This window comes from Acomys minous (genome assembly GCF_964271855.1).
Source record: "Acomys minous genome assembly, chromosome: 4".
Classification (NCBI taxonomy): Eukaryota; Metazoa; Chordata; class Mammalia; order Rodentia; family Muridae; genus Acomys; species Acomys minous.
The window spans coordinates 732186-756305 of record NC_140486.1 but is presented as its reverse complement, the minus strand read 5'-3'; the positions used below and the strand labels follow the sequence as shown (position 1 = coordinate 756305).

At 36.6% G+C, this 24120-nt stretch overlaps 1 protein-coding gene and 1 long non-coding RNA gene across 4 annotated transcripts in view; both read left to right on the top strand.

Moving 5' to 3' along the window:
• The window catches only part of CD226 (CD226 molecule), an 83112-nt gene extending 68506 nt beyond the window's left edge, over positions 1-14606 (top strand). For all 3 annotated transcript variants that reach the window (XM_084779371.1, XM_084779372.1, XM_084779370.1), the window contains 3 exons: positions 4462-4558; positions 7744-7801; positions 10077-14606. In XM_084779371.1, the coding sequence (XP_084635497.1) occupies positions 4462-4558; positions 7744-7801; positions 10077-10190 (269 nt within the window). In that variant the 3' untranslated portion in view covers positions 10191-14606. The remainder of the gene's footprint in view (positions 1-4461; positions 4559-7743; positions 7802-10076) is intronic.
• Positions 1-24120, top strand: part of LOC311596170 — a 181344-nt gene that overhangs the window by 87149 nt on the left and 70075 nt on the right. The gene's annotated exons all lie outside the window — the stretch shown is intronic.

Genomic DNA, 24120 nt, shown 5'->3' with positions numbered 1-24120 from the left:
TTTCTTTGTACCCAATCCCCAGTGAAACAGTATTAATGTAGGAGATTTAATTGGGCCATGAAGACACTGCCTTTATCAGCAGATGAATGTCACCATCACTGCAGTGCTTTGGTTGCTATGAGAGTGGGCTCCTGGTGAGCGCAACACCTTTGTTTCTCTCTCACCTTCTCTCGTCTTTCCATTGCCTACCATGGGATGGTGGAGCAGAAAGGTTTTCTACTGTCTGTTTTTACTTTTTTTTGTGTGGTGGTGGTGGTGGTGGTAATAGCGAGCAGACAGGTTCTCACTCTGTTGGCTGGTCTGTAACTCAATATGTGGTCCAAGATGGCCTCAAATTTGTGCCAATCTTTCTGCCTCAACCTCCTTAGTGAAACCATTACAGGTGTGAAAAACAACATTCAAATGAATGGGTGATTATTGTGACCTAACTTCTGGTAGTCTGCTCCAGTCACTTGAGAGGCACCCAGACACCAGAACTTCAGGAGTAGTATCTGGGTAGAGACAATCCCAGTTCACGACAGAGAAACCTGGGGATGCCTCAGTCAGAGCATGACCTCAGGCAGTTCCAAAGCCCCTGTGTACTCATGGCCTTGATCACATACCCTACTGGAACTGTAGCACATGGCTAAACCCACTCCTCTGGGAAACTACTTAGTATCTATAGAAAAATCCCCAAGCATATTGCCACCTCCCACTTAAAATCCTCTTTTCTTCTTCTCATATCCTTTGTCTTATATGCCAGACTTTGCTACTCTTAGTCAGTTGAATCATAGCAGTAGTTAGCAGTCAGTGAGGGCTTAATTTCCAAAATCCCCCAAAGAAGCAATAGAAGCTTATTTTCTACACTAGCATGTGCTGTGTCTTGTGTTTCTGTGACCTTTCATACTACACTGTGACATATACACATATGTACTATGTGCATACATATAGCATGGTAACCTATCGTGTGTTTTATTGCAACCTGCAGACAAAAGGCTGTCCGCCTTCACCCCAGGAAATGGGACATCAGATTCCTATTGTGTCTTCAAGGATGAGCACAGTAGGCACAGAAGGTACAAAGTCACACCTGGTCAGGCAACAGTAACAGAAGCAATGTTCTGAGGAAATACAATTAAAAACAAATTGTCCTTGCCTAGAAAACTTCTCTAAAAGTGGGAGAGAAACAAAACAATTTTATTTATGAGTGAACATAAATTTAGAATGTGCTGTGAATCACACACACTCTACCTAAAGATTGCAAATGAAGTAAATATTATTTTTTTTAAAAAAAAATGTAGAGAAGTGAGATTCATTATATACAGGTTTCCAAGATCAACTATAACCAGTCTTCAAGTAAATGGGCTAGATAGTACCATTCTTTATGCAGATGTTGCAGAACATGCCAGATTCACCTGGGAGGCTTATGTAGTTAATCCTAACTTGTATTTTGTGTATAATTTGTGCAGTTTAATAACATTATATAGTGTTTAAGATACTTAAAGAATCTCTGTATGTTTTATTTACACACCAAAGACATGCTTGGTGTTGTTTCTATGATTATTTTACTACTTACAAAAGTAAGATATTAAATCTCCCTCTTTGAGATCTTTAAGTGAAATGAAGCAGATGTCAGGACTAGGCTCCTTGTCTGTCTTCAACATCTGTGTTTTTAGTTTGCTGGTTTTTCAATTTAAGATTATATATGTATATGTATATGTATATGTATATGTATATGTATATTTCTGTTTCATACCAATAGTTGAAATCTGAGTGACTTGATATTGGTGAATCAGTGAGCTCACATACATTGTTTCATGCAAACTCACTGGCTGTATATTCCATCTGTCTACAGAACAAGTCTAACACTTGTGATTATCTTTTCAATGAGCCAAGAAAGGAGTACATTTACCTGATAATTGATGGATATGTGATTCTTACACACATATTCTTGTCTAGGAGGTTAGGTTCATTAGTTGTTGGTTTCTAAAATGGTCTCAAGCAGCCCAGGCTGGCCTCAAGTTCAGTATGTATCCCAGGATACACTTACACTCTTGATAATGCTGCTTCTAACTCCCAAACTCTAGGATCAAAAGCATGAGCTATCATACTTGCCTCAGTATCCGTGTTCACCATTATTTGATGCCTTCACCCTCAACTCCACTCCCATCTCTAAGGAGGACAAACAGTGGGCAAATCTGATGGCTCTGCCTCTTGCATAGCTCTGCAGGAAAGATCTAGTGGCATTTCCATCATAAGTCTTCTCTGGAAGTTTTATAACGCAGTCATAAATACTTGGCATTGGCAGAAACTTGCCCTGGAGGGTCATGGGCCTAGAGAAATTATTCATTTATAAATCTCACTGACTTGCTTTAAATTGTTTTAACTGCATTTATTCTTTGTGATAGGAAGGAAAAATAATGGCTTCATAGTTCAAGATAGTTTTGTCCTCCTATGAATCAATAGAGCACTGGGATACATGAAAAAAAAAAAGCCATCAGAAAAAGGGCCGCTGAGAACAGACAATAATTTGTTCCTTAAGAGAAGGGCTTGAGGGCTGGCATTATTCAAGCACAGATCTATTAGCAGAACTTAAGGGGAAAAGTGAATGTTATGAGCTATTGATTAACTCTCCAAAGCATCTTGTTTGCTTTCTGTTTTTCCATGCATATAGGTCCCAGGCAGGCACATACTTGCGGTGCCCTGGCCATTCCCACAGCAGCTTCCTAAAGACGGCAGGGTAGGGAGGGAGAACATGGAAGCTCTAAGCTGTGCTGGTCCACTGAAGCTGCATTTCACTACACTCAATTCTGGGGGAAAATGCTTGTTTCATGCTGATTTTAAAACATGTGGGGCTTTTCAAAGTAGCATAAGGTCCTTTATATTAGATATAAATATGAGTTTATTTATCGCCCTCCATAATGACAGCTCCCCAATACACTGTGAAATTGTATGCATTTTAGGCACCAAACTGAAGGACCTGACTTAATAGAAGAGGTTGGTCTTTGGAAACAGTTCAAATGGAAGAATTTGAAACCAGGACTTGTAATTGAGGACTTTGATGAAAATAGTCTAAAGTCACACAACTGAACACAACAAAAATGTGGTCTTAACTCTTAACAATTCTGAGTCTACTTTAAAAAGGAGTCCCACACATTTTGTTCTTTAAATGTAACCACTGAAATTCAATTTAAAAAATTCTGTTTTAAGAATACAGACATATGCTGTTTATAGTTTTTCTTATTCCAAATCAACACACAATTTAGAAAATTTGAAAAAAATATGTTCTAAATGTATGTGTGCATGCTCCTGTGTGCATGTGTGTGCAAATGCACTTGTAAACATGTACATCTGAGGATGGCAGATCAAACTTAAGTGCTGTTCCTCAGTGGTTATTCATCTTGCTTTTGGAGACTGGGCCTTTCACTGGCCTGGGGTTTGCCAATTCAGCCCAGGGACTGGCTTACTTCTGAACTGAGATATAATGTGTGACACCACAGCAGACTTTATATGCGGATAGAAGTCTGGTCCTTGTGATGGTAAGGCAGGTGCTTTGCCAACTGACCCATCTTCTAGCTCTAAAATATATATATATATTCAAATGTTAAATACATTCAAGGTATACAATATGAAGATTTGATATATGTAAATAGTGAGCAATGATTACCACAACCAAATTAATTAACATATCTCTCACTTAACTATACTATAATTTATATCCCCTGAACATTTTCTTCATATACTAAAAGCATGTACCCTTGACCATGTTTTATTTTCTGTACCTCCTGCTCTATTCCAGAGATTGGCATTCTACTCTCTGCTTCTATGCATTCAGCATTTTTAGATTTCACCTACAATTGGAATCATAGTATTTGTCTCTATGTGCCTGCCTTATTACACTTGGAATACTAGTCTACAACTTCATCTATGCTGTCACAAGTCTCAGGATTTCTTTAGAAATATATTGCAAATAATACAATTAAAAATATGAGCAATAGACCTCAACTGAGCTTTTATAAGCCAAGTGTAAAGCTCCCAGGAAGAACCAGGAAAGATGGTTGGTGTCACCAGTCACCAGAGGAATGCAAAACCACTAGGCATGTACGCACACTCATGTTTGTACAAGTGCACCTACATGCATCATACCTTATATAATCCTTATATAAAAATATAAAGATATGATGAATGTTAGTGAAGATGTACTTAAAAAGAATACAGGGATACCAGTAGTGGGGAGTAAATTATTGCTCTTGTTACTGAACTCAACTTAATGAAAGAAGTAATAAAAGCCTGTGATAGTCATAAGTATTAAGAAGTCTTTCATGAGAAAATACTTTTCCCCCTTAAAACATCTTATTGTTACTAGATCCGTTGAGTTTGGTTGTTATCCTGTTATGACTAATGCATCCTTTCCTCATTTTCCCCACCACTCTTTGGTGACCTTAATTCAATTTCTAATTCATATTATAACTTTTTTTCTTGTAGGCGGAGCTAGTAAACATTTTATCCTTCTCATTGCTGGAGGGTCAGCTTTATTGTTCCTTGTCATCCTAATTATCATTGCTATCATTTTTTATAACAGGTGAGTAATGCAACCTACCGTGAGTCTTATTTATCTTGAATAATTCTGATATGTAAGGTTTTCTATGAATGACACAACCATTTACCAGGCTGACTCAGGATGTGTGTGTGTGTGTGTGTGTGTATACAGTTATATGATATGTAATTACTGCTTTTAAACCAAGGACGGGAAGCAAGGGGAGTACTATCATAGTATCATAGACACCCCCGGGACCGTTCACTTAAGAATTAGTAGAGTTGGCAGAGTGCCCTCACATTCTTGCAAATTTCTCTGTTCCATGTCCACCTTTCCTTCCTCCTCCTCCATGGGAACAGCTGTGACACACACACACACACACACACACACACACACACACACACACACACACACACACACACGGCTTATTACTATTGCTCTCCAGCAGGTTAATACATCCTGTCTCCAAATGTTATCCCTGACCTCTACCTTGTTTACTGTCATCTGATTTTAATAACTCTTTTCAACCCTTACTTTGCTCTCAGATCAAATTTCTCCTTCTAACCTATTGATATTTGCCTACTTTTTCTTTTGAAAATAGGATTGGTGATGCCATTCTCTTTATTGACATTTGTGTTATCTTTCCCCGACACTAGATTAATCTTAGAACTCATTAACCTAGCCATGGAAAGGTGCCTTGCTTCCTGGCTTCAGCATAATCTTCACTTATATTTTCTGCATTACTATTCTCCTCTTGCTGATTAAGTTCACTAAAACTGGAACCATCTTATTTTTTTTTAACATGTCTAACAGTCTTCTCCAAAGAAAAGAGTTTTGCTATGGTTTCTCTAATTTGTGCTTCATTCAGCATGCAAACCACTTGCCTCCTTTCCCCTGCCAGAGGTCTGTCCTCTTTTGATGTTTCTTCAAATAGACATGATGTCACTATTATGTCTTTTTTAACTTGCCCCTTTTAACTGCTTTTCCTTGCATCTTGATTTGTATTTTAATTCTTCTAGTGACTGTCATCCCTTCCTCTGCATGTATGATAATCTTAATGGGGGGTTTGTGTTTTTCATTTTTAATGTTCAATTGCACTAATATGTCTAAATAGTGCATTTTCAATAGGCGTGTGTACAAGTACATTGAAATACAGAGACGTCTTACCTTTTCTCCCATAATGGGTGGCCTTGAGTTTTTTCCTGATCAGAAATTACCAAGTTGAGGTAAAACTCCTCAAGTGTTAGTATTACAGAAAATTATACACTACTTCATCTTGGTTTATAAAAATTGCAGAGACCACAGGAGCATTACACAGGGACAGACAGCACAGCTGAGACAATGGGTGGCAGAAGGGTTCTCTTGAGGGTCACAGATGTTGGTCATGATAAGTTTTGCTTCATAAAAATGCATGATTTTTACCTGAACAACTAAACTGAACCAGATAGTAGATAGTCTCACTTGATTAAATGTTATAATGATCATCTCACTTGACTGCATAATCATAGGAGAAAAGAACAAAAGAAAAGATACTTGTTCTTTCTACCTTGTCACTGGTCTGTTCAAATGGAAATGCTTTGAAAATTGACCCAAGGGTTATAGCAATGACCCGGAGACCTGTGTCCTACCATTTAGAATAGTGCTGCAGCTTCAGATGTGCCGAGTTGTACAGAAGCCTAAGTAAGTTTGGACTTTACTCTTGGCATCTACCTGCGATTCTGATGCCTTTGGAAGCAAGTCCTCCACTTCTGGTTTGTACTTCTTTCATGCAGAAATGAGAACTATGGCAACAGAGAGTGTGAAAACGACCAGGGAAAGGAGACAAAACTTACTCTTGAGATGAACATCTGTATTTGTAAGGTGAAATTTAATATTTAGTGAGAAAACTGTTGCTTATTTGTACATTTGGAATAAATGTACAAATTATATTTTTAGCAAATACAATGTCTCGACATGCTGGGAACTCTCCTGTTTTCAGCACTGAAAAAAGTCTCACATTGTGGAAGCATCTTACAATTAAGCAAACCAGGACAAATACAACTGTTCAACACAGAACAAGCTTTTGTATATATACAACTATATTGTAAACATAAGAGAGCTGATCATGAGAGATATTGATTACTTATCTAACAAACAGCACAGCACAAGTTACATAGAAAAAGCTTTAGGTATAAGCCAAGTTTTCTTTTATTCACCATCGGGTGTACTCTAGTCTTATTTAAACATAGGAACACAGGGACAGACACATACTTACAGGCACACACATGCACACATATAGACAAACATACAGGGAGAGACACACAGATACCTGTAGACACACACACACACACACACACACACACACACCCCTTGGAGTCAGGTGTGAGGGCTGCGGCTTTAATTCCAACACCACTATTAACAAACCATGAGATGCCAGGCAAGATGCTGTCCCTCTGAACACTTTCCTAATCTATTAGAGCTTTGATGAACTCTAAATAAAATAATGCACCAAGGTAACTTATAATAAGACCTGGAAAATTTTATGAAACTCAAGTCAATTGTTATTGTTATCCAATACATTACAGTGCTGGCATTTTAAAGAAGTTTTCATATAATAAAACCTCTAAGTCCAAAAGCTGTAGGCTATTTTAATACTAGTCTACTGTATAGCAAAGCCACTGTGATTAATTACTAATGCACTCTGCTTAGAGAGCTGTGTAGCTGTTCTTCCCATCTGTAATCACATCAGAGTAGGTAAGTATGGTGTTCTTGTCATTGTTGTGACCAAACACATGGAAAAGCAGCCTTTAGGAAGAACAGATTTATTTTGATTCACAGTTTGGAAGTACAGTCCATCATGACAAAGAAATCATGGAAGCAAGAGTATGGGTCTTCTGGTTGTGTTTTATCCAATCAGGAAACAGAAGGAAATGATTCCTGATGTATTTTCTTCTTGTTATTGAGCCTTAGACACAGCCCAGGAGATGGTAATGCCATATACAGAATGAGTCATCTTTCTTCAGGTAAAAATTTCTGGAAACAAACATCAAACCCAGAAATACATTTTCATAATGACTTTAAATCTGGTCAAGCTGGCAGTCAGAACTAAATACACAAAGCAACTATTTGTAGCCACAACTACTTATTCACTAAGAACACACTGGCTGGGGACACAGCAAGAATTTGTATAGTAGGGATAACTATTGCTTGAGTGCATCGTCTTAATTTTCTGTGATGAATTTGTATTCTAGAAGGAGAAAAAGACAGGTGAGAATACCACTTAAAGAGCCCAGGGATAAACAAAATAAGGTAAGATGATTGTCATTTTTTTCCATTTGTTTAAAAATCTCCTGTAAAAGGTGTTTTATTTTCAGTTATCAACCTTCTTGCTTATTTTCCTCTCAATGACCATTCAAAGCCATTGCTTGCAATTCAAATGTTAACTAGCTGAGGAAATAGCTACCCTACTATTGTTAAAAATTGTGAGGTCAAGGACTAAAAACATATTAGTATAACAATACTACATGCCCATATTTCAAGCTCTTGGAAAGCTGAGGCAGGAGAACTGTGAGAAAAATGGTCAAAATTACACTTATATAATTACAGTCAGTACTACATATCCCCAAAATCCTGCATTATGTGTTTTTCTACAACACATTGCATAAACTTTGTAGTTTAAAACAGCAGACATCTATTCTTTCATAATTTTGAGGACTGAAGTAAAAAGCAAACAAAAAAAGAAACACGAGAAGGGTAGTTACTTCTTGGGTAAAGCTAGTCTTGTACTTTTGCCCAGCTCCTGGTAGCTGCCTGAATTTCTCTACAACCATTGGCATGCAGATATGCCTTTTAATCTCTCCCCATGTTCACATGATTCCTTGATTGTGTTTGTCTGGGCCTCCTTGGCTCTAATGGAGATGTTGCTCATATTGAACTAAAGGCTGATGCTCCTTACTTCAGTATAAAACAGCGTTAATCTTCTCCTTTTTAAACTTTTGTATGCATATGCGAATATGAAGGTATGCTTTCTTGACAATATGTGCATGTGGGGGTGTGTGGTTTATGTCTTCTATCTTCCTCTATGGTGCTCCACACTACTTTTGAGACAGTGTCTCATTAACCAAGAGCTTGCTACTTTGGTTAGACTGGATGGCTGTTGATCCTCCGAGAACTTCCTGTCTTAATCTCCTAGTACTTGGGTTACAGAGACCTGTGCCCAGCTAGTGGATCGGTGCTGGAATTCTGAACTCATATTCTATGTTTGCCCACTAGGCACTTTAGTCACTAAGCCACCCTCCTTGTAATTAATTTATCTGCAAAGATCTTACTTTCAAAACATGTTAAATAATGAAGTTTTTTGTAAAAAATTTTAAACAGGCAACTATTCAACTCAATACAGAACAAAACATTATTTTGTGTCATAGGTTATTATGAGGGGTAAATTAAATTAAACTACATAAATGACTCAAAAGCATAACCCACATAAGAAATATATAATCATGACATTCATTGATGCTATTATTCTTGAATTAATTTTTAATAAATTCTAAATTAGGTTATAAAACTAGAGAATTTTCTTACATGTTGTAGGACTGTGACAAACTATAATTTTTCTTTCTTACTTTATTTTGCTCTTGTCCCTACTGTTTAATTCAAAGGATGCAGATAAGTTTTCAGATAAGAAGGATGCTTTTTTCCATACCTATTGTCTCTATTTTTATTCATATATCTATATTTTAATAGCAAATTACTACATTTATTATTGTTTTACTATAAAGCATTATTGGGAGTTGAATGCTTGTATGTCCCCTAAATTCAAATATTGAAGTCATCAAACCTGAGGGCAATAGTATTTGGAGGTGGGGCCTTGCAGAGGGTGAAACCTTCATTAATGGAATTAGTTTCCTATAAGAAGAGATGGGAAGAGTTTTGAAAGCCAGACTCCTTTGTTTGTTTGTTTATAAAAAAGATTTGGCATAAGAAGAAGGAAGATGATCACCTGTAATGCAAGGATCAAGCCCTCATATGATATTTGACTACAAACCTTATATTCATTAGAATTGTGAGAAATAAATGATTGTTGTTTAACCAAGCCACTTAATCTATGGCATTGATAAATACTCAACAGCTATGGTTGCCTACATAAGATCTGTTCAAATTAACCCAGTCAGTAGTCCACCCATTGAGGAAGATGGGCTTAGCAGACCCAACCCCTAGATGAGGAGCTATTGAGAGTTGATGGTTTCTGTGGGAGGGAGACTCGGTTTTCTCTAAGGACATGCCCTCTGGTAGGTCAATATTGTTCCAGTGGATGGCTCCACACCTATTTATATGATGGCGGAACAAATTGGAACCAGTGAGTTATTTGCCTTAACTTTATCTACTATCTATTCCAGTCATGTAAATTGATAATGTAATTTCTAAAATGTTTTAGAAATAAGTTTTGTATAATAAGGGGGATATTTTACCAAATTATTTGTAATGGAAATTTGGCCTGTATTAGTATATTTGGAGGGTTCTATAGAATGCCTTCGTGAATGCTGAAATTCAGTGGGTCACTCATGTTCTGCTATTTATTTTGTAGGTAGCCACCAATTGCAGAAGTCCCACTTCTCCCATCCAGTCTGTAGATGATGAAACAGAGGACATTTATGTGAACTATCCAACCTTCTCTCGAAGACCAAAGCCAAGATTATAAGCTGTTCTGCCTGAGCAAAGTAGTGACGACTTCTATGGCTTGAACTTGCACCAATGCTCTTTTCACCACGAGTATCTATTTCGATAAAGAGATCGATTGCCTTTATTTCATTTCATATAAAGAAATAATTTATCTTGGAACATCCTTAATATAGATGTATTAGAAAGCCCAAACTAATTAGCTCACAAGTACAAAGCAACTTCCATTAAGTAACAGAAAAAAACCTAGAGAAGACCAAGCACCTCATGGCTTTCTTGTTGAACCTGAAATTAATGGTGGGCATAAGGTTGATTCTGGATCCTCCTTATGGTGTTGGTCCCACTTACATACTTCTGGTCCTACTCTCATGCTGCCTTCCTCAGATGCTCTCATGACGGTTGCCAAGGTGGAAAGCTTACTGGTCAAACATTAGAAACAAAGTTGCATCATCAGCTTAATTCAAAAGAGTACATGTAAAGGAGTGGCCAGGGATGAGATATGTATGTAACCATTTCTTCCCTTTCTAGTTTCAAGTAAATTCATCTCTAACTCTGTAGAGAATTCTTGCTATTCATGCGGTCTTAGCCTTCTATATAGTGAGATGGTCCATTAAGAAATAACGCTTTTAATAATGGTTTATCTGCTTTTGAGAATTATTTTAATATGTAAGTTTTTACGTTAAAAAACTTGCAAAATGAACATATGAAAGATCTTGGTGGAATACAGTACAAGAATCTGAGAGTAGAGCATATGGAAAATGTGTGGGAAGAGAAAAATGTGTCACTGAACAGTGATATATGAAAGAAAATCTGTGCTTTAGAGTTTGAACAAAAACATCTCTCCCAAGATGGCTGGCATTGAGAGAATGCACTTGATTCTGTCACCATTCTAGATAGAGGAAAAAATAAAAAGTACTTGTGAAACTAAATAAAACTATAGCTATCTCCAAACTATGGTGGTCATTATAAAATAGAATGGTATTTAGTATCTAAAAGACCCATTTCATAATAAAGATTATAATCTTTATTTATTTTATATTATTATTATTATAATTTATTCACACTTCATCCTGATTGTAGTCCCTCACTCTTGTTCTTATATTCCTGTTCCCACCTCCCTCCTTTTCTTGTTCTGTTCCCATCACCTAGATTGTGGGGTCCTCCTCCCCCACAGTCTGACCACAGCCTATCAGGTCTCATCTGCTAGCCTGAATCCCTTCCCTCTGTGTGCCCACAGGGCCTTTCCCCTAGGGGCCAGTGATCAATCTAGGACATCAGCTTCTTGTCAGAGGCAGCCCCGCCCACATGCCACCATCCCCTCCACCCCCACCCCACAGGCCATGTGGAGAATGAGCTGTCCCTTGGCTACATCTGAACAGGGGCTCTAGGTCCTCATCCTGCAATGTCCTTGGTTGGTGCATCCTTTTGTGCAGGCACTTCTGGGTCCAGATCTTCCAGCCTTGATAGTCTCCTTGTGGAGATCCTGACAACTCCCCGAACCTCCCATCCCTGCCTTCCCACCCGCCAGCTCTTCCGTGCAATTCTACAATTTGCAGCTCCTCGCCCAGAGTCCCTCTGCATGTCCCAGGATCTGTCTCAATCCCCCACTGGGTGGATCTCTCAGAGGACATCTATGTTAGGCTAATATCCACTTATAGTATATATCATACATATCTTTCTGGGTCTGGGTTGGACCATAATCCTTAAATCTTCATTGTACAAAGTTTCAATTAATTTTTTGGTGTGTAGATTTTGTTACAAACTTAAGTGAAACAAAACCAACTGATAATGCTGTTACGCAAATGCTAAAATATATTTCATAGTTTTAAGGTAGTTTGTGAATATTTCATAACTTTAACTTTACTACACATGACAGTCCAATAATTTTGCCAATTTCAGAAATTCAGAAGATAATAAATGAAAAATGACTGTTTCTAGTAGTGTTTACATAGTTACTCAAGAATGGTTAGCTCAGATTTTATTGATTGTCTGTAGATGTTTGTGTCTCAGTTTGTGAACTCTTTCCACAAATATGCAAGTGTAGGGAAGTTGGAAGACAATTAGAAAAAAAAAAAAAGAAAAGCCAACATTTGGAAGCATCAGAGATTATATGGCTATATCTCCCAGTTTGCATGGTGAAACAAATTAGTACATAAAATAAACTATTTATTTTCCATAAATGTTAAAGACAATCAAAATACTTACTTTTAGTAGTATTTTAGATTTCTAGTAGAATATTTGGATGACCAGTTTTGCAATGGCTATGTTAGTAATAGGGAATACGTTTATAATTGTACTAAGGAGATATAAATAGTCACCTGGTAATCAGTGATTTGTCTGAAGAGTCACCTAAGCAGATCAAGAAAGCCTCTGAAACTCTGGGAACTTCTTTTGCTGTGAGAATCCTTATGCTTTTTTGAAAGAAAAAATAAGTCACAGCTCATACTTCCTTTCTGTATGTAGTCCCTTGTAGAATTTAGTCTTTATCAGGAACACTTACTGCAATCTCTGACTCTATCCCCCATGTCTCTGTTACACTGAGGAGACAGCAATTTTACTCAAGAAAGCACTTTAATTGAAATCTCTGTATCCTACACAATTTGCCAGATTTCTGGAATATGACCCCTTGAAAGATGTTTGTGGCTATTGTTCTGAGTAATCAAAATTGAACCAAAAAGATCAAAGTCAGAAATGATGTACACTTTTTTTGGCATCGTAATCTATATTTGGTGCTGCTTTGGAGGCCAGATGCTTTTTAGAGGTGCTTTATGTCCCTAATGTATATCAGTATATAATGCAACCTTAAGTGAAATATGTGTACTTCACATTAGATGCTATTATCTCAATATTTACAATAAAGTAAACAATGAAAGGAAGTTAGGTTTGATTAGGGATAGAACACTTTCTTAGGCACTTACAATAACTGTATTCACTACAATATTATCTGGTTGATGTTGAATTTTATTTAAATGATTTTATGTTAATGTTAAGAAAATGAAATGTAAGTCTCTGTTTTCTCTTTTATCCTTTCCCATTTTTCCATTACTGAAGACTCAGGGCTTCTAAATGTCAGGCAAGTGCTATACCACCGAGGTACAACTCCAGTTCACAATATAATTCTAAAATTTAAATATTCAACTTATTGTGGAGATAATTTATATTAAATATCAATTCAAAAAGATAAGGTAGAATAAAAACTAAGAAGTTGCTTTTTATTTTAAACATGTAAGTTTTATTAATTTACATATATAATTCTATTAAATAAAAATAATATTGTAGAGATTTTTAATCCAGCAACATGGTTCCTCTGTCAGGAATGCAGACACACCCTCAACACACGCCTCTGATCCTTTTGGCTGGATTATAGACATGTCCTTGGTACACACTTTTAGTCCTAAACAATGAAGTTAAAGTTCGTTTGTAGAAGAAAGCACCCATGTTTGAGAGTGACATCTAATTGAGAGGTAGACAAAGTGATGAATCAGCAATAGCTTTGACAGAATGAGTCAGAGATATGATACTCTCAACTCTCAATAGAAAAAAAAAAAGAAGAAGAAGAAAGAGATGGGACTTAAGGGAGAGCAGAGGAGAGGGATAGGAGGATCAGCCAGTTTTACCAGGAGAGTTTTACAGAGAAAAATTAAAGAGAGAGTCAGTTAGAGGATGAGAAAGAGCCAGAAGATTAGTACATATTAACACAGTTAGTATGAGGTCAAGTAGCGCAATTCAGTCAGAAGTCTAGAGAAGCCAGTTGGAGCAGCAAGGAGAGTAGAACAGTTGAGCTGAAGCAGCCTGCCAGTAAGCCTTTGGGATGACAATTATGTATGGGGAATAAAAGTTACTTTTACATAATATCCTCATTACAATTATCTTTTAAATTAGAAAAATCCCACATTACAATTAGAGATCAGTTTACATAGTTTAGTCTTCTGTGTTCAAAGCACTAAAAATGTTATACTGACGTTAGAAAGTACTTTATTTGGGGCTGTGGATAATAACCTTCGATTCTGACTTGTTTATTATCTCTGTTATAATTGTAAGTTTTATGGCTATCTTATCTAGAATGTTTCCAGTTGGACTTTCCATCACCAGAGGCTGAACTTGTAGGAACAAGTAGTCCTTTCCTTCGATGTACTGTAACCTATTGTTCTGAATGAATAAAATATAGTCATCAACAATCACTAACTTCATTTGCTACCAGAGAATTTTAGGCAAAATAAATGGAAAGAAATCAACATGTAAAGAGAAATACATGGAAACTTGTAACTTTTATATCAAATCAATGTTTGTACATTTTATAAATATGTATATTTCAAAGATATATGTAAGAGTTTTCTTTTTGGAAAAAATAGCTGTGACCCTTTAACAGGATTCTTCATGTTGTGGTGATACCCAATCATAAAATTTTTTTCATTACTATTTCATAACTGTAATTTTTTAAAAATAGCAAATTTTATTTTATTATGTATGCAATTGTCAAATAAAATTAATCAGTAAAACTATAATTTTATAGGTGTCTTTGATTGTCCTTTCAAAAACTAGTAATGGCTAGCTCTTATAAAGTTGGGTAATTAACAAAAGTATATATTTCTATTATGTAGTATAATTTTAAAGCTATTTCTTATATTCTTTTATTAGAGTTTTATAAATCTTCAAAATACTAACAAGAGAAATAGTATTATTATAATTGAGAAATTAGTATATATAGATACAGACTCTACTGTCAACTTGATTAAGGTGAGACCATTGAGTCCTATAGGAAACGTATTTTTCTTTAATTTTCCCTTAAGGATAATATGAGAAGTTGAGCACTATTCTTTTTTGGTCATTTTAGTCATTGTGATGAAGGGCTGACTTAAAAAGCCTAGAAAGTTCCAGCTCTTCCTGCTCTGTTATGTGCACAGTGTCCACTGGAGGAATACCATGTTGGCCACGTGTAGCCTTACTTGCCAGTTCATGTTGGGTGCAAAACCACCCATGGCCATAGCTACCCAATGGCAACGGCTTCATGGGGATCTCTTCTAAGCTTCCCTTCACATGTCTGAAAAAATACAAAGTTATTCATTACAAAAGTACTAATACATTTACCAGACCCCCCCAGCATCATCTGATTTCCTATATATTCCGGGAATAACTGATTAGATTCTGAAATTTAAAAATCAGTGCTATTTATCAAAGCACTCAAACAAATGAAGAATTTACATTCAGCCAAATACATATAGGATCCATGTGATTATATTCTTTTATTTTGGTCTTATTTATGCATACAAAGAATTTTTCATACACTCTTTGGATTTTTCACATAGACAATCACATCTCTGTGTGAATAAATTAGCTTATTTCCTTTTAAAACTTTATGTGTTTTTTTTATTTTGCCTTAATGAAGAAGTTTTGAATTATTGAAATCAAAACCTTAAGGTATTTCATTTCTGCCTTGCTCCTGATCTTAGAAAATATGTAGTCATTCACCACAAAGCACAATGCTAACTACAGACAATTGTAGATATTCTTTATCATCTCAAGGACAATTTCTATTCTTATTTGGATGTAATAAATTTTTTTAAAAACAAATGTTGGGTTTTGTCAAGTGTATTTCTGATTCAAGTGGTTTAATTGTATGACCTTTTAAAAAATCATGTTGATATGGAGGATTATATTTGTGATTATTTTAAATGTTGGATCAGTTTGTGCACCTGGGATTAGTCATACTTGGGCATGATCTGAAGAATTATTACATATATTGTTGGATTTAGTTTATAATACTAGTTAGGAAATCTTTTCAATATTATGAAATATACTTGTGTTTCACTATTTGAATTTTCCTTTTTTAATCATTCAAAATAACTATGCTGCTGATATATTTGTACATTATTTTTTATTGTTTAAGAATTTCATTATTGTAGAATATAATGCGATTTGAACAAGTCCATGATCCATTCCATCCCCTTTGACTCCTCCTTACTCTTTCTTTCATATTTACCTTCTGAGTTCATGTGCTTTTTGTTTAAACATCTTGAGCTCACTTAGTGCTGCCTGTGTGTTCATGGGTGGAAGACCATCTTCTGGAGTGTTGACAGAATCCCAGAACCTGCATCCCTGAAGAATACTGACTCTCCCTCCATCCCATTCATCTTTAAATTAGTAATAACTCCTCAGCTAAGGGTGGCACTAATGAGCTCATTCTCCATCCATGCTGGGATTTTGGCCAGTTTGATCCTGTGTAGGTCTTTTTCATATTATCACAGCTACTATGAATTCATGTGTGCAAGGCTTCTGTTGTCTGGCAAATATTTCCCCTGTAAATGTTCTCTCACAGTCTTTTCACCCCTGCCTCTTTCTTCATGGTCCCAAAGTTTTGTGATATAAACGTACCACTTACCGCTGAGCACTCCAGTTTCTTGTTCTCTGAAAACTGACTAGCTGTGTGTCTCTGCATAGGTATAGTTTTAAATCTTATTTTTATTTTAGTTTCTTTTGTATCTTTTTTTCCTTCTTCATTCAATTCCTTCCAACATTCCAATACCAGGTAAAAGAGAAAGAAAGTTAGTGTGGAGAAGTTTTCCTTAGCTACTTCTTGCTGTTTAGGGTCGTCATGTTCCTTGGGGCACATCTAATACTCATTTCAGGATATCTTCAACTTCTCATCAATTGCACCAACAGCAACAAGGAGCACCAGGGGATGCAGCAGTAGCCTTCCTCCCTCTTAGACATCCCAGCCTCTCTGGGTCTGGCATTTATTCCCACTGGCAAAGACCAGGCCGCCTCATGAGGCAGTTCCCAGCTGACAAGGATCACACACCCTCTAATGAGGCAGTTATCAGCTGTGGATAAAATGGAGCAGCCTCCATATCTCACACCTGAGATTAAAACAAAAACATGTTTACATATCATAAACCAAAACTTTCACAACATCTCTGCATTAATTTCCATCTCTTACAAAAATAAGTTTCTGTGGTTGATAGATGCACCGTGTCATGAGTATAATGATAAAAATTTGGGCAATTTGTTATTAAGTCCATGCAGCACAATAGGAGTATTGGTTCTCCTGTGCCCTAGCCAGCCATAAACTTTCACCCAGTTAATGGTATTAGTTCTATCTTATGCAGCATGATTTAAATACAATCAGAAACTAATTGGTTACCCCCATAGCGTGCATGCCACTATTGCTCCCATGAACATATCATACTGGGTTATCATTGTTGTTGCTTCCAGTATTGCTGGGTAACACTGTTGATTACTTGTCTCTGCCAGGCGCATGCAACACATCTTCTAGTACTGTGAAAAGTGCTAGGGATAATGCTTTGGGGTTGGCAGCAGCTTGATTTCCTCATGCACTGTGCCTCAAGTGTTCGTGTTTCAGCAGCTCTGAAGAGTAATTAAGAGTAGTGACAAGAGCCTATAGTGTTTAGGTGGAGGGTTATCTACAGAAACCCATTAATCAACATCTGGAAAGAGGTAACTCACACCTGGAAATGGATTTCTTATTTAATATCCTATGGTGTTTGGGAGAGGCATTGTCAGCCTCACATGTACATACATGTATGTATATACACACATATATATGTATATATTTTAGGAAACTTCTACAGTATGTTTCTGCATAGCATTTTCAAGATACTTTAGTGTTAGTTGTTCCTTCCTATTCTCTTTCCTCTATCCTTTCGTCCTGTTATGCTCCTCCCTTAACCATTGCAGTGCCATTATTGCATCCCTCTTCATACCTCCTGAGCCTATCATCCTTTCCTGCTGCCAGAGACACTTACTAGGTTCCTCTTCCTATGATTACTACACTTTAAACACACATGTCTAGACATTCACAGCCTCCATTCATATATAAGACAGGACATGTGATGTTTGTCTTTCTGGGTCTGAGTTACTTAATGGGTATAATTATTTACTGCTCCATCTATTTATTTTTGAAATTACATGATTTAATGTTATTTAGAACTGAATAATATTTCATTGTATATGCACACATTTTCACAGTCCACTCAGACATCTAGGATGTTTTTATTTCTCACAATTGTGGATTAAGCAGACTGAAAACAGATGAGTAAGAAGCGCAGTAGAAATATATAAAGACCTTCGGAATATATCCTGCAGCACTACAAACGGATCCTGTGGTAGATGCACTAGTTGACACATCCACCAACAATGGATAAGTTTTGTCCTTTCAGAACATTCATGGAAGCATTTGTTATCATTTATTTTGTTGTTGTTGTTGTTTTTAAATCGTAGCTATTCTAACTTAGGGAAGATGAAATCTCTAAGTAATTTTATTTTACATTTCCCTGAAGGCTAATGATTTTGATCACTATAAAAATATTTCTCAGACATTTGTATTTCTTTTTTTTCTCCTTTATTAATTTATTCTTGTTACATCTCAATGGTTATCCCATCCCTTGTATCCTCCCATTCTTCCCTCCCTCCCATTTTCCCCTTATTCCCCTCCCCTATGACTGTTCCTGAGGGGGATGACCTTTTGCAAACTCTCATTTGAGTTCTATGTTTCAAATTTTAATTGGGTTGATTCTTTTTCTTGGCATATTTTCAGTGCTTTTTATATCCCTTACACTAACACATTGTCAGATGTGTAACTAGTAAAGACTTCCATCTTTGTAAGCTGTACAGAAGCCTTTTAGTTTCACAGACTCCCACTTGTCAACTATTGGTCTTTATTACTGGGTTTATGTTCAGAGGGTTCTTCTTTTGCCTGCCATTGAAGTATTTCTCCTACTTTCTCTTCAGATATATTCAGGGCATTACATCTAATGTTGATGTGTTGATACATTTGTAGTTGACCTTTGAGGAGGGTAAGAGAATACAGTTTCATCCTTCTACATGAAGGTGTTCAGTTTGACTAGGAACCTGTGTTTGCTGAGAGAATATCGTGTGCATTTTATGGATGCATTGACTGTCAATTAAAAAACCTTTGGCCCATAGGAAAGTGTAGGACAGAGGTGGGACATCAGGCAGGCAGAAAGGATTCTGGCATAGAGCCAGGAACAAGCACATTTGCCCAGGAAGATGAGAAAGAGGACTGAAGCATGGCACCTGAGCACAGGTACCCAGCCATATGGAAGAATGCAGATTAATATTAGTGAGTTATATTAAGCTATAAGTTAGTCAAAGAAAAGCCTATTTATATGTCCTAGGCTTTTGTAAATAATATTTTGAGTCTCATAAATCGTTTTTGAGCATAGGGAGCATAGGGATGGGAATAAAAACAGATTACAACATATGGTGTACCACGTGTGGAGCATAAAGTCCAAACTAACCTGAGAAAAGTTCTGGGTAGAGGCACAAACCATCTCCCAAAACTGAAAACCCCTTCAAATCTGAATCTTTAAGAAAAGAAGCCTGGTCTCTTTAAAAGAGCGCAAAAGCAGACAAGACTGATGCCTTAGGCACACCCTGAAGGTGAAAAGTTGCCCAGAACAGCAAAAATTAGCCTGGGAAATGGGAAAACCAGCTGGGAAGAACAGGATGGGGGTGCAGACCATATGCACAGCTGGCTCAGTGGTTAAGGGCCTGAGGTGCTCAGCAGTCTTTCCAGCAAGTGCAAACACTCTTAGCCAGCAGAGACCAGTTCTAGGCCAGCCACTGTAGCAGCAGCTCTGGTTACCACTGAGAAGCCAGGAAACCACTCATAACATGGTAGGACCACCCATTCCTGTCAGGTGAGTCATGGTAAAAGGTTTAGCCCTTTAAGGCTTTATTTATGTTTCCCTTCAAAAGACAAGAACAGTGGCTTGGGCAAATACAGCACAGCTCTCTTGATGCAGGAGCCAAGCACAGAAACACACGCGAGCGCGCACACACATACCCTTGCATAAACCCAAACTCAATAAACTAGGTAAAAAAAAATAATTTTTTTTAACCCTAGAGAGAGATTGTGAAATGTCATAGATATAAATAGTTTGTTTGATAAAATAAACCCTTCAAGACAAAATTAGGTAAATTGAAAGGAATAAGCCATGTAAACATGGGAAAGAGTTTAGATTAAAGTTAAATACTGAAAAAGAAATTAACTTATATGATGATAAAAAAGATAAATAAAGGAACATAGAAAATAAATTTCCAAAGAAAGGAAACAGAAAGAAAATCAGGTAAAAAATGTTTTCAAGGATATACAGATGGTAACAAACAAACAAACAAACAAACTGACTATAGACAGTCAAAAAATACAGAATTTAAATAATAAAATAAGTCTCTGTATAGAGACTTAGAGAAATTAAAAAATAAATATCTTCTATGTTAAAAATCACTATAGAGGACAAAAATTGGACCCCATGGAGTGTGTTTTGATTATCAACTTGAAAATGGCTGCATTTTCAACCATGATGGTAATTTTATGCATCCTTTTTGAGAGAGGTCAGAATGGAACAGACCTAGGTAAAAGGGGGATTGCTAAATTCAATCATCCCATACTATAACTTCAGCAGGAAAAGAAATATTATGAATTTCATCCAAACTGATAAAAATCAGATTTGACAGAGGGAGATCTTTATTACCCATAAGAAGAAGAAAATCAAGACTAAAGAAGGTAACATAAATTCTGATTCCTATTATTGAGAATAGTTCTTAAAATGGCTTAGATATAAACATCTATGCATAGTCAATAAATCTTGTTGGATGCAAAGTCCTTAAGACTTGATATTACATGTCACTTTTTCATATGGCATGGATGGAGACTTATATTGCAGTTTTTGTCAATAGAGTCCAAACTAGCTTATAAAGAAAACCAGATGTCTTTTACCTGCTCAAAGAAAGAACAAAGAATCATCTTTAACTGATTTGTGTATATCACATGAATATGTAATTGCAACACTGTATATTACTTGTGAGAGCTTATATGTTTACAGAACAAAAGGACTAGACACCAGTGAAATTGGAGTGAACTTTACAAGATTCATCCTGGAGGATGCTGAGACACTGACCCATTTATTCCAGTATGATACAGCCTCAGACTGCTGTTCCATCAAAGTTTGCTTCCAGGACAGCTTCAAATAAAGCTGCTGATCCCAATTGGTCTACCCTTTTAGACTGTTCCAAATAGGACTTCATTTAAGCCTGCACATTTACAGCATTTAGAGACTGGACAATAATTGTTTTCTAGCGTTCTTAACAATTTTATCAATTTTGTTGGGCCCCCAAAAGGAATACCATGCCCCAAATTAGTTGGAAGATCCTAAGATAGTGACATCCCATTCCTATAAGGCAGGGTGGGTAGTTTTGTTTGTTTGTTTGTTTGTTTTGTTGTGTTTTGAGACAGAGTTTCTCTTTCTCAGCCTTGGCTGTGCTGGACGTGCTTTGTAGACCAGTTGGCCTCAAACTCACAGAGATCTACCTGTCTGCCTCCTTGAGTTCTGAGATTACAGGTGTGCGCTACCCGGTCTGCTGGGTGGGTAGGCTTTGGTCACAAGTTATAAAAGGGCCTTGTTCAGGGAGAAAACTAGATGTAGAACTTTAGACTCAAGAAGTTTCTCCATCTTCTTCCTTTTTTAGTTAAGGTGGAAGGGCTTGAGAGGAAGAAGGAATATAGAAATACCATATAGGAATAATATAGAAATACTGGGGGAAGGGCATATCATTGAATCTACTCTCAGGCCAAAGAGCATTTTTAAGTTAATAATTTAACATTGATTTAGATTTGTACTGATAGAAAATTAAGGTTATTTTTGATATATTGGTGTAGATTTTTGTATATTGATACAAATTCAAAGTTATTTTTGATATGCATATACATGTATATGTGTTTTAACTCTTGTATAAGGTATTAGACCTATACAACTAATTTTACAAATACAAGGTTCAGTAGCAGTCCTTTTAAAACTGTTTAGGATGATTTAAAATTCACGGCAATAGTTACTCAATCAAACCCACAGTCATGTCTGATTTATTACAAATATATATATATATACTAAGTTGAACAGGTAGTGAGTAGCTAGAAATGAACAATGTTTGCCTATCCAGATTTACTATAGATAGATATCTAGATAGATAATAATTATATACTGTGATTATATATATATATATATATCGAGAGAGAGAGAGAGAGAGAGAGAGAGAGAGAGAGAGAGAGAGAGAGAGAGAGAGAGTCTTCAAAACCCCAGAGACCTACAGAAAACGACATTTAAAGATGTTTTATTATTTTAAGGCTTTTCTGGCAATGAGACATGCTAGCTTCTGGCAGCACCCAATTCAACTTGGAAGAAGATATTGAGTATCAAAGAACCACCATTAGGAGATGGCTTCAAATGTGGCAAGCTAGCTATTGGAAAGAAAAATGTCCTTTCTGCAACTGCAAACAGAATGGTATCTGAAATGGGCAGAACTTGTACTCAGGAAAAGTTGAATGCCAAGACAAGACAGAGTAAGCATGTTCATCCTAATTCCTACTTCAAAAATATGTCTGTCAGATATTCTGGGCCAGAAGGGTGAAGATGATGCTCTAACATTATACAGAAATATGGGGTGACTGCCCAGGAAGCCAGTAGTCTGTCAGTTCTCCATTTTGGAAGCTGCTTGCTTGTGCTCCCTACATACTCAGGTAATATCTATTCCTTCTCAATTCTCTGATGGGGTTGAAGACTAAGTGGTTATAGTCTTATAATTAAGCTTAAGTTGTTTATAATTTAAGAAATTAGTTTTAGATCTATAAGACATTTTTTACATTGGTAATACAAATTATGATAGAAAATGACTTAAGTACAGAACTCTGAACTCATCAAGATAGAATGGATAATATAATACTTTCTCCAAAGTTGCTAGGTGCATATGGACTGGACATTGTGAATATAAATTTTACCTAATTGTTTTCATTATTGTTTCTTCTTCTCCTCCTCCTCCTCCTCCCCCTCCTCCCCTTCTTCTTTTTCTTCTTCTTCATTATCATCATCATCATCATCACCATCATCATTTGCTGCAGGATATTTGCTCTCATTGTGATGCATGAGATTGTGAACTGTAAAAAGCTATCTTTGATCCCATTGTGATTCCTGAGATAGAGCTATAAATTTTTGTTTCTTGTGCTTGAGCCCAAACACACCTTTAATCCAAGAACTTTGTTTATTGTAAACAGGTGATTAAGGTGTGGTTCAGTCAGCCTTACACACACCTTTAATACAAGAGCTATCTGTACACAGGATTTAATAAAGTTAACCCTAGGTCAAGAGGTGGAGCAAGAAACCAGCTGACAGGGATTAACGAGTAGGAGGGACTTTGAGTTGTTGAGGGGTATTTAAGGCAGCATAGAGGTGGAAGGGGTCTTCAGTGTTTGGCACTTTAGCTTGGCTCTTAGCTCTCTAGATCTTGAGCGCCTCAACTCCTTAGCCTTTGGATTTTTGGACTTTGAGATATTAAGCCTTTGGCCTTGGGCTTTTTAGCCTTCTCCTACTGGGCTGGCAGCTGAGCTAGTGAACCTTTTTGGACCTTTTCTATTGGGACTAAGTTAAGTATGAAGTTCAGATGAGTGCTTTCTCTGCCTCTCTGAGCTAGCAGGTTTTTCACCATGCCATCTAGCTCCTGAGTCTTTATTGGTAAAATAGAACAATCAGAGATTTTTCAATTAAAACAACAACTATTTTTATTATATAGTTTACTATTGTAAGAAAAAAGAGCCTTTTATTGGACTTAAAGGGGGAATACTGAGAGAATAGCTTGTGTATTTTTGGATAAATTGCCTGTCAATTAAAAAACCTATGGCCTATAGGAGAGTGTAGCATAGAAAGTAAACATGAAAGAGCGCAGGTCACCAGATATGTGGCAAATATAGGTTAGAATAAATAGATTATATTAAGTTACGGGCTAATCAGAGAAGAACCTTGCTATATGGCCAAGGTATTTGGAAATATATTTTGAATCTCATGAATCATTATTCTGGGAACTTGTGGCTGTGTTGAAAATGGTATCTTTTTTTCCAGTTTGTGCTGGCTTATTAGTAAACATAG